Source organism: Trichomycterus rosablanca, chromosome 16, assembly GCF_030014385.1.
Source record: "Trichomycterus rosablanca isolate fTriRos1 chromosome 16, fTriRos1.hap1, whole genome shotgun sequence".
NCBI classification, from domain to species: Eukaryota; Metazoa; Chordata; class Actinopteri; order Siluriformes; family Trichomycteridae; genus Trichomycterus; species Trichomycterus rosablanca.
In genome coordinates, this window is record NC_086003.1 from 15757237 (window position 1) to 15773848 (window position 16612).

The 16612-nt window shown below is 41.0% G+C and overlaps 1 protein-coding gene across 1 annotated transcript in view; it reads right to left on the reverse strand.

The window, feature by feature from the left end:
• Positions 1 to 16612, reverse strand: part of LOC134330943 (gamma-aminobutyric acid receptor subunit alpha-3-like) — a 285511-nt gene that overhangs the window by 34529 nt on the left and 234370 nt on the right. Inside the window, exons 6-7 of the mRNA XM_063012234.1 lie at positions 14458 to 14540; positions 5910 to 6050 (exon numbers count right to left, since the gene is read on the reverse strand). Coding sequence (XP_062868304.1) covers positions 5910 to 6050; positions 14458 to 14540 — 224 coding nt within the window. The remainder of the gene's footprint in view (positions 1 to 5909; positions 6051 to 14457; positions 14541 to 16612) is intronic.

The window sequence follows — 16612 nt, forward strand, 5'->3', positions numbered from 1 at the left end:
AAGTAACATCCACATGGATGGCAGGACCCAAAGTTTCCCAGCAGAACATTGCCCAAAGCATCACACTGCCTCTGCCGGCTTGCCTTCTATCCATAGTGCATCCTGGTGCCATGTGTTCCCCAAGTATGCGACGCACACGCACCCGGCCATCCATGTGACGTAAAAGCAAACGTGATTCATCAGACTAGGTCACCTTCTTTCATTGCTCTGTGGTCCAGTTCCGATGCTCATGTGCCCATTGTTGGCGCTTTCGGCGGTGGACAGGGGTCAGCATGGGCACCCTGACTGGTCTGCTGCTATGCAGCCCCATACACAACAAACTGTTCTGACACCTGTCTATCAGAACCAGCATTAACGTCTTACAGCAATTTGAGCTACAGTAGCTCCGTGTTGGACCGGACCACACGGGCCAGCCTTTGCTCCCCACATGCTTCAATGAGCCTTGGCTGCCCATGACCCTATCGCCGGTTTACCACTGTTCCTTCCTTGGACCATTTTGATAGATACAAGACACCCCACAAGAGCTGCAGTTTTGGAGATGCTCTGACCCAGTCGTCTAGCCATCACACACTGGTCCTTGTCAAACTCACTCAAATCCTTATGCTTGCGCATTTTTCCTGCTTGTAACACATCAACTTTGAGAATAAAATGTTCACTTGCTGCCTAATATATCCCACCCACTAACAGGTGCCGTGATGAAGAGATAATCAGTGTTATTCACTTCACCTGTCAGTGGTTATAATGTTATTCCTGGTCGGTGTATATGTATTTGTATTTAATAATAATAAAAAAGATTTAATAAAGAATGAATCTATGAATCTCTTGTCCTGGATTTGACGGCCTGAGGTACAAATTAAGTTCATTAAAGAGACCTTAAAGAAAAGCTGTATGTCTGGAAGAAAGGGATTCTAAGGCTTTCACCGCAATCAGAATTTAAGATCAAATGAACTGTTGATCAACCACAGTAGCAAACTTCACAAGGTGTACTTTTAATTTAAATCAACCTTAGTCCTGGCTTTATAGCTATGGTGGTAGATCCCTGTCCTTTATCCTACCTGCAATGGTTCTTATCTCTGAACTTCCGGAGAGTATTTCCACATTAAAGGGCTAAAAAGTTTGGGGATTAATTTTGCTTAGTAGTTGAAAAATTCATGAGAAGCTCAATCTCAAATCAAAGCGTGAGCTCTTTGGGCTTCGGGCAGTCACTGCTGTTGAGAATTTGAGTAGACATAAGAGAGGATATTTAAGATGCTGTGGGTGTGTCAGTCTTCGAGACAGGCCTGTCAGGAGCCATGTAAGAAAATGTTGTCTTGTTCTTTAAGATAGGACTGGTCAATGAATAATAGAACTTCAGTCCTTTTTCCCTATGTCTTTTATTATTTAACTTGTCGCTGGGCTTTGAGGAGAGAGAACTGCACAGTCCTTATTCAAGCACAAAAGCAGGCAGACACACAATCAAGAAACTTTTCCCTTTGCACCAGTGACACAGTAGCCCCAATAACTGCAGCAGAAAGCAATCGATGAGCTCAGTGCCTGCAAAGCAGGTCTGACAAATTACTTTGGAAATAGACATAAATGGAATTTGTAAGCATACTGGCACAAAAGGAATGGAATAAATAAAATAAATATATAAAAGAGGAAAAAGGGAAGGGAGAGGAGATTTATTCATTCTGGTTGCCTGCTGCTAATAAAAAGCTACGCTTTGTAAAAGAACATGTTAATGGGGCTGCTGACTATTGTATGGTTTATGAATATGTCTAAAAATTAATATGTTAAGGTGTATTAGCCTCCTGTGTTAGGGATAGCAGATGGATGGATGGATAACTAGATGTTTTATTGTTTCCTTCCTTCTTCTCTTATATCTGCCATCGCTTCCTATCTTCCCCCCCATTCATTCCTTTCTCCCTTCTTTTCTTTGTTCCTTTGGTTTGTTACTTTCTTTGTTCGTTGCATCCTGTCATTGCTCTCTGTACATAGAGAATTTAATTAAATGTTGAAAGGCAGTCGGCCATTTCCACATATTAAGCTTTGGCATTCATCGAACACTGGTCTGTCATTTTCCCCCACGTACATTATTATTTGTGTTCTATTTATTACTAAAGCTTAAACACCACCCATTTTCATCTACACCATATGCATTCACAGGGCATGAATGTAGTGCTTATGTAGGTATTATAAGAACTAGACAAATTGGCTAGCACCCACCATAACCCACAAAGAGGAGCATAATAATTCTCTAAATGTCATCTGAGGAATCAAGGATATCAAACAAATTAAATGAAGCTTGGTGATTAATGTACCGGACATACACTGATCAGCCATAACATTAAAACCACCTGCTTGTTTCTACCCTCACTGTACATTTTATCAGCTCCACTTACCATATAGAAGCACTTTGTAATTCTACAATTACTGACTGTTGTCCTCTACATACTGTTGTTTCTCTACATACTTTTTAGCCTGCTTTCACTCTGTTCTTCAATGGTCAGGACCCCCACAGGACCACCACAGAGTAGGTATTATTTAGTTGGTGGATCATTCTCAGCACTGCGGTGACACTGACATGGTGGTGGTGTGTTAGTGTGTGTTGTGCTGGTATGAGTGGATCAGACACAGCAGTGCTGATTCATCTGACCACAATATACGTTTCTACTGTTTGATGGTCCATCCTAGATGCCTCCGAGCCCAGAGAAGTCGACACCGCTTTTAGACATGGTTAACATAAGGCTTCTTTTTTGCACAGTAAAGTTTGAAGTGGCATTTGTGCATATAACTCTGTATTGTAGTGCTTGACAAAGATTTGCCAAAGTAATCCCTCACCCATGTGGTTATATCAGCTATTGTTGAGTGGCGGTTCTTGATGCAGTGCCGTCTGAGGGATTGGCCTTTACGCATTGAAATTCCTCCTAATTCCTTAAATCGTTTAATGATATTATGCACTGTTGAGGGAGAGATATGCAAATCCCTTCCAATCTTTCTTTGAGGTGCATTGTTTTTAAACATTTTAATAAATTTCTCACACATTTGTTGACAAACTGGAGATCCTCTGATGCTGCTTTTGTACCAAACCATTATTACAATCACCTGTTGACATCACCTGTTTGGAATTACATCATTATTTAGCTTTTTCACTAGTTATTAGCCCTAAATTGCCCCGTCCCAACTTTTCTGGAATGTGTTGCAGGCCTGAAATGCAGGAATGGATGTTTATTAATAAATGAAATGAATTTGAACAGATAAAACATGAAATATCTCGGGTTCAAACTGTCTGCAATCAAATATAAGTCAAAGTAAATGTAAGGAACACTGCATTTTTATTTTTGCATTGTCCATACTGTCCCAACTTTTTTCTGATTTGGGGTTGTAAAAGTGGCTTAATAAATACCAAAATGAATTTAAGCCTTTTAAATTGCCCCTTAAAACACACATTTAAAACAATCAATGAAGCTTAATGGAAAGTTCTTGAATTGAAAACAAATTAAATATACTGTACCGTAGATCTTCAGTCAAAGAACCGAAAGCTTCTATTCTTGAACGATAATCAAGCATTTCACCCAAATATTTTTGTCATCCTTGAGGGCATTCTAATAGGGATTAATGCTGTCCTGGTGGCAAACAGTGGTACTCAATTCCTAGAAATAATTACTTAATATTCAGAAGGTCTTCAGACCCCTTGACCCCTTCTTGAGCGCCTTGTGTTGTATATTTTATTTTGAATGGATATAATTGCCACTTTTACCCACTCATCTACTCATAATGACCTATAATAAAGTAAAAACATGTTATTAGTGTTTCCTAAAAATTATATTAAACATTCTAAACTGAAGTCTTTTATTCACAAAAGCATTCAGCCCCTTTGCTGTGGCACTCCAAATTGTGTTCAAGTGCATCCTGTTTTCTTGGACCCACCTGTTGTAATTTGTATTGATTGAACATAGTTTGGAAAGGCGCACACCTCTACAAGAGTCTACAAGGGCTTATAAATTACACCACAGTATCAGAATTAAATACAAGCCATGACATGAAGTTCAAGGAACTGACTGTGAATGCCTACGCAGTGATTACAATGTGGCAAGCCATAGATCAAGGCAGGGATATAAATCAATATCTAAGGCTTTGCATGTTCGTATGACCACAGTGGCCTCAATTACTTTGAAATGGAAGAAGTTGGCACAACCTTGAACTCTCCTAGAATTGGATATTTAAAGTAAAACTTCCGTGATGTTCACAAAAACATTTAACCTCATACTTTTGGTCCATGAAGGAGTCAGGAATCATGAAAAGACGGGAAGTAGGTGTTGTGCTAATGACACGTCATTGCCATGTATCTCACTGTGTTAGAAAAGTTGAATGGCTGATGACATTACGAGATAAATAAATTGAAACTGCACTTTCTGTACATGCCTATACATGTTCTATTTAAACTACACTATAAAGCATTCTCTGCGTCTGATCAAAAGATGCTCGCTACATTTGCACTAGCAGCTGACACTCAGATCTGGCTTTAAGCTAGTGCTCCTGCTAGCAGAGCTTTAGCAGAATGGTAGCACAATTCTGGATCTTTAGCAATCACAGACATCTTTAAGGCTAAGGTTATCTTCATGGGTGGCATTTCAGTTTTAAGGTTGTTTTGCCAATACCAGTTTTCTGGGTTTCCTTGTCTGTGATAAGCATTTGGGGTGTACTTGCTGGTGGACTGAGTAGCTGAGCCTGTCCCTGTGTTTTCCATATTTTCTGGTAATCGAGCATTTATTTATTTAGTTATTTAGATTTTAACATCATGTTTTACATTACACAAGATTGATCAGTTCAAGTTTTTAATGTCAAACACAGTCATGGACATTTTTTTTTATCTCCAATTCTCACCTGTTGTGATTTGTATGGATTGGATATAGTTTGGAAAGGCACACACCTCTACAAGAGTCTACAAGGGCTTATAATTTACACCACAAAATCAGAATTAAATACAAGAAACTGACTGAATATTCGTAGGACCACAGTGGCCTCAATTATTTTGGGAGTGTACTCGCCGGTGGACTGAGTAGCTGAGCCTGTCCCTGTGTTTTCCATGTTTCCTGGTAATCGAGTATTTATTTAGTTAGTTATTTAGATTTTAACGTCATGTTTTACACACTTTGGTTACATTCATGACAGGACAGGTAGTTACTGGTTACACAAGGTTCATCAGTTTAAGTTTTATAATGTCAAACACAGTCATGGACAATTTTGTATCTCTAATTCACCTCACTTGCATGTCTTTGGACTGTGGGAGGAAACCAGAGCTCCCAGAGGAAACCTACAAAGAACATGCGAACTCCACACAGAAAGGATCCGGACTGCTTTACCTGGGAATCAAACCCAGGACCTTCTTGCTGTAAGGCGACAGTGCTACCCACTGAGTCACCGTGCCACCCTGGTAATCGAGTAGAGTGCATTGTTTTTGCTCCTGAAATGTCCTGAATGTCTATTCTGTTCTCAAGACCCACATCAACCCATGGATTACATTTGGTTTTGATTTAATTCTTGAATTTTATAAACTAGTTTATTTAATAATTAGAGTTTTATATACTTTTTTGTTTAGCCAAAGTATTGTTCTTCCTTGCTTCCTCATAATTGGGTTAATTTTCCAGTATTTCTGGTGTGGCTCCGTTCTACCTGCCTCTGTCATGAGGCACTCTACACCCTGTGACAAAACTTTACTTTAATCCAAAAAAAAAAAAAAAGTGGAAACAAGTTAGAATTATCGATTTGACACCGTCTGGTCAGTAAGGTCAGTTAGTTATACCTGTCCAGCTGAAGCCAACTTCTATCGGTAGAGCTCCGTCATGTAAAAGCACATTCCACAACACTACTACCATCTGCTGCACACCCAGTTCTAAGATCAGCGTAGTTTAGCTACAGAAAGCTACCTGTGCTTGAGCTGATGGTCTCTTTTCCTATGACATGACCCAGCAGGTCGTACTGGTTAAGACGGGAGCCGTCAGGAGCCACAGCCACAGACATGTCATCTGCTGTCCAGATGTAGACCACCTCGTTGTTAGTATAAGCATCTATAAAAGAGACAGGGTGGTAAAGCGTTTTTAAAATGAACAGTTTTACAAGTATTGTTATAAAGCTGCCCTGTTCAAATAGAATTATTCAAGTACAAGCAGTTTAACAGTCATAATATTTTGGCACATATACAACTCCTACTGTGGAAAAGTAACTGCCCCCTTTTTTATTACCATCAATACATATTAAAATGCCCTTACACAGAGTGAATCTAAGTAAAGCACATTATTTAAAACATATTTTTTAATTCTGTATTTCTGTAACAGTGTTATGTTTTCAACACCCATATCACACTAAAAAAGCTCTTAAATATTTAACTGCAACTAAATATGACTGGCAATTTACAATCAGTATTTTACATCATTATGATTTTCTTTTTTGCCTCGGCTTCAGCTAACAAACAGATGACCTTAACCCTACCAAGAATCAAGATAAATTGTCACTGTGCCCTTGAAGAAACAGGCAGGGCCATTCTGTACAGTAAAAGCCACTGTTGATAAGTGAGGGAAGTATGAAACAATGGAAAATTTATTCAGAAGTACATATTACATAGTATCCACCTTAAGACTACTAAATGTAGCTGTTATAATAGTAATTATTATTATTATTAATACCGCTCATTTGGTGCAAATTACACTAGTCCACTACAGCTGACATCCAGGGTTTAAATAAACAGACAGTGCTTTCGACTGGTTGGGCATCCACATACAGATTTAATTGGCTATGTCTGAGGGGGATGGCTAAGGTCCGGCGATGGATTGCCCTGTACATGCAGTCATGACTGGATATGTTTGAGGAGGATTGTGGGGTTGGCCGAGGCCTCGTGATGGTATGGACAGGACTGTGCAAGGCTGTGCATCTGACAGTTGCAGCAATCATGTGATGCTATCATGGATGTTTCCAACATCTTGTAAGGCTGTTCAAATGGGTTCCAACTGTTTGTAGTATGGTGTTCCTGACAAAGGAAGATGGGTGTATGTCAAATCTGATTAGATGTAATCCAGCATTTTAGGCTAGTTTTGGTCCAATGTCAATATTTGATAGAGCAAGAGGACATCCCTAGATAAAATGACAAAAAAGGGGGCTTCTCAGGAGGTCTTCATTAATGCGTACTCAGCACACAGAAAATCTTTAGACCCCATAACACACACACACACCAGTAATTTTAAAAATAAGGACATGGTTTTAATGACCATGGTAAAAAAAAATTGGCTGAAGGACCCATTAATCAAATGATTAGCACATAACATTTAATTACACTTCATCTAAAATGAACTGTAATTGGCAATTCATTATGTTTTTTGGGCTTTAAATACATAAATTACAGACTGTGGCTGGTGACAGTGTTTGCAGTTTGGTTTACATAATCACAGCCCTGCTGATGGGCAAGTAATACAAGTAAAAAACACCAATGTCATCAGCTTTTAGCACAAGAAATGTGGAAAGAATAATATGAATGTACCAAAATAAACATTTATATGGAAACAATGCCGTGGAGGATTTAAACTTGATCTTAAAAGCAAGGCAGGAATACCCTGGACAGGGTGCCATTCCACATCAGGGCACAGATATATCCAATCATGTTTGTGTAGATGCCCACCTGGCCAAATAGCAGCACTGAGATTGAAACCCGAATCTCAGCAGAAGTGGACTAGAGTTATAGACCACTGCCTCCTCACCTGATCGCTCAGTGTAGAAGATTGTATAATGATATTTAGTTTTTTTGCAGGTCCTTCTTATTATTTCTCACTGATTATGAGTATCTGTGTCTATATTAATTCATATGTAAATATAGCTTGTTTGGTTACACCTATTATGAAGCTCATGGAACTGTGGACTCAAACTGTTACCCCAAGCTGAGAGAGAGAGAGCAAAAAATAGTAGTATAATAGTAATATACACTGATCAGTCAAAACATCAAAACCACCTCCTTGTTTCTACACACACTGTCCATTTTATCAACTCCACTTAGCATATAGAAGCACTGTGTAGTTCTACAATTACTGACTGTAGTCCATCTGTGTCTCTGCATACGTTGTTACCCCCCTTTTACCCTGTTCTTCAATGGTCAGGACCCCCACAGGACCACTACAGAGGGGGTATTATTTGGGTGGTGGATCAGGATGCAATGACACTGACATGGTTGTGGTGTGTTAGTGTGTGTTTTGCTGGTATGAGTGGATCAGACACAGCAGCGCTCCTGGAGTTTTAAATACCGTGTCCACTCACTGTCCACTCTATTAGACACTCCTACCTAGTTGGTTCACCTTGCAGATGTAAAGTCATAGACAATCGCTCATCTATTGCTGCTGTTTGAGTTGGTCATCTTCTAGACCTTCATCAGTGGTCACAGGAAGCTTCCCATAGGGCACTGTTGGACGGATATTTTTGGTTGGTGGACTGTTCTCAGTCCAGCAGTGACAGTGAGGTGTTTAAAAACTTCAGCAGCGCTGCTGTGTCTTATCCACTCATACCAGCACAACACACACTAACACACCACCACCATGTCAGTGTCACTGCAGTGCTGAGAATGATCCACCACCTAAATAATATTTACTCTGTGATGGTCCTGAAGGGTTATGTTATTGCTGATCGATATATATAAAGAGAGAGAGAGAGAGAGAGGCATATATAGGGATAAATATAAAATATAAAATATAACAAATATCAAAGAGGAATATGTAGGTTTGGATATGGTGATGCAAATGTGTGTTTTAGTTTGAGTAGGTAGTTAGTTTAGTTATTGGAGGAGTTATTATTATTATTACTTTTTTTCCGGAATAGGCAGCTGTAAACACAACATAAAGCTCGGTCACACAAAGAAGTAAAAATCAAAATACGAACATACAGTGTATCACAAAAGTGAGTACACCCCTCACATTTCTGCAAATATTTTATTATATCTTTTTATGGGACAACACTATAGAAATAAAACTTGGATATAACTTAGAGTAGTCAGTGTACAACTTGTATAGCAGTGTAGATTTACTGTCTTCTGAAAATAACTCAACACACAGCCATTAATGTCTAAATGGCTGGCAACATAAGTGAGTACACCCCACAGTGAACATGTCCAAATTGTGCCCGAAGTGTCATTATTTTGTGTGACCACCATTATTATCCAGCACTGCCTTAACCCTCCTGGGCATGGAATTCACCAGAGCTGCACAGGTTGCTACTGGAATCCTCTTCCACTCCTCCATGATGACATCACGGAGCTGGTGGATGTTAGACACCTTGAACTCCTCCACCTTCCACTTGAGGATGCGCCACAGGTGCTCAATTGGGTTTAGTCCATCACCTTTACCTTCAGCTTCCTCAGCAAGGCAGTTGTCATCTTGGAGGTTGTGTTTGGGGTCGTTATCCTGTTGGAAAACTGCCATGAGGCCCAGTTTTTCGAAGGGAGGGGATCATGCTCTGTTTCAGAATGTCACAGTACATGTTGGAATTCATGTTTCCCTCAATGAACTGCAGCTCCCCAGTGCCAGCAACACTCATGCAGCCCAAGACCATGATGCTACCACCACCATGCTTGACTGTAGGCAAGATACAGTTGTCTTGGTACTTCTCACCAGGGCGCCGTCACACATGCTGGACACCATCTGAGCCAAACAAGTTTATCTTGGTCTCGTCAGACCACAGGGCATTCCAGTAATCCGTGTTCTTGGACTGCTTGTCTTCAGCCAACTGTTTGCGGGCTTTCTTGTGCGTCAGCTTCCTTCTGGGATGACAACCATGCAGACCGAGTTGATGCAGTGTGCGGCGTATGGTCTGAGCACTGACAGGCTGACCTCCCACGTCTTCAACCTCTGCAGCAATGCTGGCAGCACTCATGTGTCTATTTTTTAAAGCCAACCTCTGGATATGACGCCGAACACGTGGACTCAACTTCTTTGGTCGACCCTGGCGAAGCCTGTTCCGAGTGGAACCTGTCCTGGAAAACCGCTGTATGACCTTGGCCACCATGCTGTAGCTCAGTTTCAGGGTGTTAGCAATCTTCTTATAGTCCAGGCCATCTTTGTGGAGAGCAACAATTCTATTTCTCACATCCTCAGAGAGTTCTTTGCCATGAGGTGCCATGTTGAATATCCAGTGGCCAGTATGAGAGAATTGTACCCAAAACACCAAATTTAACAGCCCTGCTCCCCATTTACACCTGGGACCTTGACACATGACACCAGGGAGGGACAACGACACATTTGGGCACAATTTGGACATGTTCACTGTCGGGTGTACTCACTTATGTTGCCAGCTATTTAGACATTAATGGCTGTGTGTTGAGTTATTTTCAGAAGACAGTAAATCTACACTGCTATACAAGCTGTACACTGACTACTCTAAGTTATATCCAAGTTTCATGTCTATAGTGTTGTCCCATGAAAAGATATAATGAAATATTTGCAGAAATGTGAGGGGTGTACTCACTTTTGTGATACACTGTATATATATAAAAAAAAAACATAATAGTAAAAATAAAAATCATGGACCTCAAAGTGCTGCCATGACAGACATGTAGAGACATGTAAGGTGACTATAAATCTTGCTGTGTGTAATCAATACACATTTGACATAAAACCCACTTGGCTTTTTTATTTTGTTATTCTATTCATGCAGTTTCCATTTCTTCCCCATTCTGGTCAAATCTAATTACCAATCTCCTTTACTGCTTCAAACCTCTACCCTAACCAAAGAGGGCTGTATCTAACACACACCCACACTCTGATATCGTGTGGGCACCCGGCAGGCAGCAAAGCCGAGATTCAAACCCGAGATCACATCCTTTAACATCCAATCATTTGTTCCGTGTGTAAACAACAGTTTTACTTCTCAAAATGTCAACCGTGACTTAATATCGTGGGCTGAAAGTGTGGAGATCAATACAGTAATGTTGCCATCAAGCTTTAACACCTAACTCAAACAGTAGCAAAAACAGCACAAAGTAGCAAAGTTTTTATTATTGCAAATACCAGATGAAACAAGATGAAACAGAATTTCTGAAACTATTCGATCAAAGCAAATGCATCCGCAGGCTGAGAAAACAGCATGTAAAAAACACACACAGAGCCGGTCTGGCTTATTTACATTCCTCTTGCTAATCCCATCATAGACATACCTCCAAGTGTGGTTCTTTTTTGCCACAATCTTTACTGCTTGCAAATCAAAAAATAGGTGGGCTTCCTTGTTAAACCGCTAACATATCAGCAGCTTATCAGTATATGACTGTGGCGGGGTATGACAGCCTCTGTAAGTCACCTTTCTACCAATTTTAACCAGTGCACCAAGAGTTAAAGAAGAAAATCAAACAGAACCTTGAGTTGTTTATGTGCTTGCCCTGTCCAGTATGCGGCTTAAGACCCAATGATCCGGCTGAATCTCCTAATGTTTCAACAGAGGTGTGTGTGGTGCTTCAGGTGGTCATGATCCACTGTGGTATGGAGTTACAGGAGCTATGGGTTCATTCTCAGATCTCACATTCGAAAATATCAATTTCATGCTGTTCTTCAATGGTCAGGACTCTCCCAGGACCACCACAGAGTAGATATTATTTGGGTGGTGGATCATTCTCAGCACTGCAATGACACTGACATGGTTGTGGTGTGTAAGTGTGTGTTGTGCTGGTATGAGTGGATAAATACAGCAATGCTGATGGAGTGATGTGGTCTGCAGTGGTCAGTATCTATCAAAAGTGGTCCAAGGAAGGAACATTGGTAAACCGGCGACAGGGTCATGGGCGGCCATGGCTCAGTAATGCACATGGGGGAGCGAAGGCTGGCCAGTGTGGTCTGATCCAACAGACGAGCTACTGTAGCTCAGATTGCTGAAGAAGTTAATGCTGGTTCTGATAGAAAGGTGTCAGAATACACAGTGCATCACAGTTGCAGGGCTCTTTTGGCAGCAAAAGGGGGACCAACACAATTTTAGGAAGGTGGTCATAATGTTATACCTGATCTGTGTATATGGTATTATGATTTTACATAGTATCTGTATTAAATCTCTGAGCTTTGAGTCACTTGATTTTACAATTTTATAAGAATCTGTCACAATCAGTAATGGTGTGCTAAAGTGTTTCATTCAAACCAAAAATAACCAAACCAGCAAATTCGCTTTGCTGATTTTCAAGATCCGAAGATCAAAGAGTATTTAAAAAAGGACTACATGATTGCCGAGCTCAGTTTGACAGGCAGAACGAGTTAGAATGGAATAGGGAGTGATTAGGGAATGAGTGAATGAGAGGGTACAGGCAGGAGAGGGAGGCAGGAGGCAGTACGCTCATAATTGTCAGTCACTAACAAAAGCTGCTAATTACTCGCTGATGGGATGGCGTTGGCTGTGTAAAGGAGCCAATTGTTCTTTTCAGGCCAATTTCCGATGATATGCGGGGAGATCAAATGAGATCCCCCTCTGTGAGGTGCTAATCAGAGCGAGGGCCGGTGGTGGCAGGAGAAAGGTGCAGCGAAATCCGCAGGAGTGGAAGTCTTTTGTTTTACTGCCTGGGCAGATGTATTATTCATGACGACATGCCGGTGGCTACGGTCTTAATTTAAACTTTATTTCTTTTAAAGACAAATCTGTCTGACTACAGTTGAAACAGTGTTTAAAACTAGTCTAGTGTTTAAAAACTAAGTTAACTGAGAAAGCAATCACGAATGATATACATTCATTCATTCAGTCTTTGTTTATGCAGCTGCTTTATTATTTATTTAGGGCCGCGGTGGGTGTAATTCACTGGGCAAAAGAAAACACCCTGGACACACACACAAACTCATACTTGGGGGCAATTTTGTATCTACAATTAATCTGACTGCATGACTGTGTGTGAGGAAGACTCTGACATTTCTACCTGGGAATCAAACCCATGTCAGTGTCAGTGTCACTGCAGTGCTGAGAATGATCCACCACCTAAATAATACCTGCTCTGTGGTGGTCCTGTGGGGGTCCTGACCATTAAAGAACAGGGTGAAAGCAGGCTAAAACAGTATGTAGAGAAACAGATGGAGTACAGTCAGTAATTGTAGAACTACAAAGTGCTTCTATATGGTAAGTGAAGCTGATAAAATGGACAGTGAGTGTAGAAACAAGGAGGTGGTTTTAATGTTATGACTGATCTGTGTGTACCATGTTGGTCCTCAATAAGCCTCTGAAACACCTAGCCTTGGTCTGTTTTGTACAATATTAGTTTTAATGTAGTAAGAATACAATAAGCTAAAAATAAGTGACTGAGAATGAGACACAAAACAAGTCCAAGACCAGACTTGAGTCCTACATGGTTCGCTCCTTCAAGTTAGCAAAACTAGAATTATAAGTCATATCTATATTTCTAACTGCAGGTCGTTTGAGTGGCACTGTGCTAAATTACACCAGCCCACTACTGCTGAGACCTAAGGTTCAAAACCCCAGAGATGGTAATAGCTGGTCAGGTGTTTACATACAGACATGACTGATTGTGTCTGCCCAGTAATTCTGGCTAAGCAAGAAACACTGTGACAAATGAAAATGGCACAATTTTATATCTAAAACTCATAATACCGTTAAAACACGCTGGCACACCAAAGCTAACATCTCAAACTCTACCGGCAAGCTGAGCGCATACACAAACAACGATTGGCTAATTCACAGGGTGGATGCCGAAAGGGATTCCTCATAACTTATGCAATTGCGACCTCTGCTGGCTGATTGATGGCAACTGCACAGAGACGAGGGATAATGGGATCAGGATGTGTCTCTCCATACACAAAGCTGATCCACATATAAACTCGCCTCGTGCAGGTGAAAAGATGCAATCGGCTACTGCACACATGTCGGAGGGGGCGTGTGTTAGTCATGACTCTCCTCAATCAGAAGTGGAGGTCAACATCAGTAGAGAGGAAGCGTTATGCAATCGGGTAATTGGATACGACTAGATTGGCCAATTATCTACGTACTAATACTAATAAGAGGGATTTTCTAAAAGTTTCCGCACTTTTACATTTTGATTGGAAACGGTGAGGGCGGGAGTAGTAGTTAGTAATTGGTCGTGTCTGAGAGAGAGCTTATAGTCCGGATTTAGTGCCATCTGATTTTCACCTTTTTGGACCACTCAAAGAAGCTTTAGGGGGAAGAAGGTTTTCATGTGATGATGATGTGAAAGCAACGGTGCATCAGTGGCTGAAGGCATTAAAAATTTGTATGATGCTGGGAAAAATGCATCAAAAGGTGACTGTAAAAAAGTGATGTCGTTTGTTTTTGAAATTCTTAATAAATAGAGTTTAAAAAATGCGGTACCTTTTTGAAGAACCCTCGGACACAGATAAATAAGCTCAACGTTCCTGAATCAATTACATTTTAGGACATCATTTCTTTTGATTCTGTTATGAATCCACTCAGCAATCACCAGTCACAGGTATACAGGAAGATCAAAAGACTTACAGCTTCCAAACTTGAGTGGGCAGGCATGGGCATCCATTGGAAAATCCTCCAGATGCATGGGGCACTCGGCGTGAATGGTTAATCTGAAAGTAAAAACAAGAACGAGTGAGCAAAGGTGAATGACAGTCAAAGTATTAAGTGGAAAAAAAACTGTACGCTGCTAATTTAAAGCCTGTCATGATTAAATTGTGCATGTATCTGGGACGGTTTGCTGCTATGAATGTTAAGTTGGAAGATGATACAAAGATGGAGAATCAACCTAACCAATTTTCCTTTAGTTTCTTTTAAGCCGTGGATAGGAGCATGACAAAAGAATGACATTATCTTCTGAGATGGACATTTAGCGCTTTGCTACGTGCCAAAAATTAATGAGATTTCAAGGGCAGCTAGTGGTAAACACACTACAGCTTTAAACTGAGTGGTGGTGTGTTCCTGAAGCAGCTGAGTCATGGGTACCCTGTGCACACGTATAACACTGTGTTCTTGATTAAGTGAAGCCTGCTATAAATAGCCCAGAGTTGCTAATTAGCTCGTCTGATTCTTAAAGGGTGAATCAAAGTCACGTCACTTTATGACTGGTGTAAACAGTAAACTGTTTGCTATTGGAATTGTTCTAGGCACTGGAGAGCTAAAGGTGGTTAAATGGATGATGCTGCACACTGAATGATAAATGTGTTGTACTGAAGTGTCTTGAGGTAATCTGACATGTGTGTTTTATGGAAAATAAGTGAGCATGTCCAGGTAGTGGCCATAAAAAAAAAGAAGAAAAAAAAGCACATGGAGGTCATCTAAGCCTCTTAAAACACCCCATCACTGGTGTGAGGCAACAAGTAGATTCAGTAGACAATCAGTAGATCAGTGAGATTTATATTTACAGCATTTAACAGACACTTAACACTTAACATTAAAACCACCTGCTTGTTTCTACACTCACTGTCCATTTATCAGCTCCACTTACCATATAGAAGCACTTTGTAGTTCTACTATTACTGACTGTAGTCCATCTGTTTCTCTACATACTTTTTTTTAGCCTGCTTTTAACCCTGTTCTTCAATGGTCAGGACCCCCACAGAGCAGGTATTATTTAGGTGGTGGATCATTCTCAGCACTGCAGTGACACTGACATGGTGGTGGTGTGTTAGTGTGTGTTGTGCTGGTATGAGTGGATCAGACACAGCAGCGCTGCTGGAGTTTTTAAATACTGTGTCCACTCACTGTCCACTCTATTAGACACTCCTACCTAGTTGGTCCACCTTGTAGATGTAAAGTCAGAAACGATCGCTCATCTATTGCTGCTGTTTGAGTTGGTCATCTTCCAGACCTTCATCAGTGGTCACAGAATGCTGTCCATGGGGCGCTGTTGGCTGGATATTTTTGGTTGATGGACTATTCTCAGTCCAGCTGGGACAGTGAGGTAAAAACTCCAGCAGCACTGCTGTGTCTGATCCACTCATACCAGTACAACACACACTAACATACCACCACCATGTCAGTGTTACTGAAGTGCTGAGAATGATCCACCACCCAAATAAAACCTACTCTGTAGCGGTTCTGGGAGAGTCTGGACCATTAAAGAACAGCATAAAGTGGGCTAACAAAGCATGCAGAGAAACAGATGAACTACAGTCAGTAATTGTAAAACTGTGCTTTTATATGGTAAGTGGAGCTGATAAAATAGACAGTGAGTGTAGAAACAATGAGGTGGTTTTAATGTTATGGCTGATCAGTGTATATTGTCCAAGCAACTGAGGGTTAAGAGTCTTGCTCAAGGGCCCAACAGTGGCAACCTGGCAGTGGTGGGGCTTGAAGGGAGGGGGGGTATTTGGGGCTGGAGCCTATCCTAGTTTTTCAATGGGCACAAGACACACAGTAACACCCTGGCCAGTCCATCTCAGGACAGACACACATACATACACACACCCATTCACCTATAGGGCAATCCAGTGTCTCCAATTAACCTGACTGCATGTCTTTGGACTGTGGGAGGAAACCGGAGCTCCCGGAGGAAACCCACGCAGACACGGGGAGAACATGCAAACTCAGCACAGAAAGGACCCAGACCGCCCCGCCTGGGCATCAAACACAGGACCTTCTTGCTGTGAGGTGACAGTGCTACCCACCAACTCTCCGTGCCGCCCTTAATAATTTATTAGAA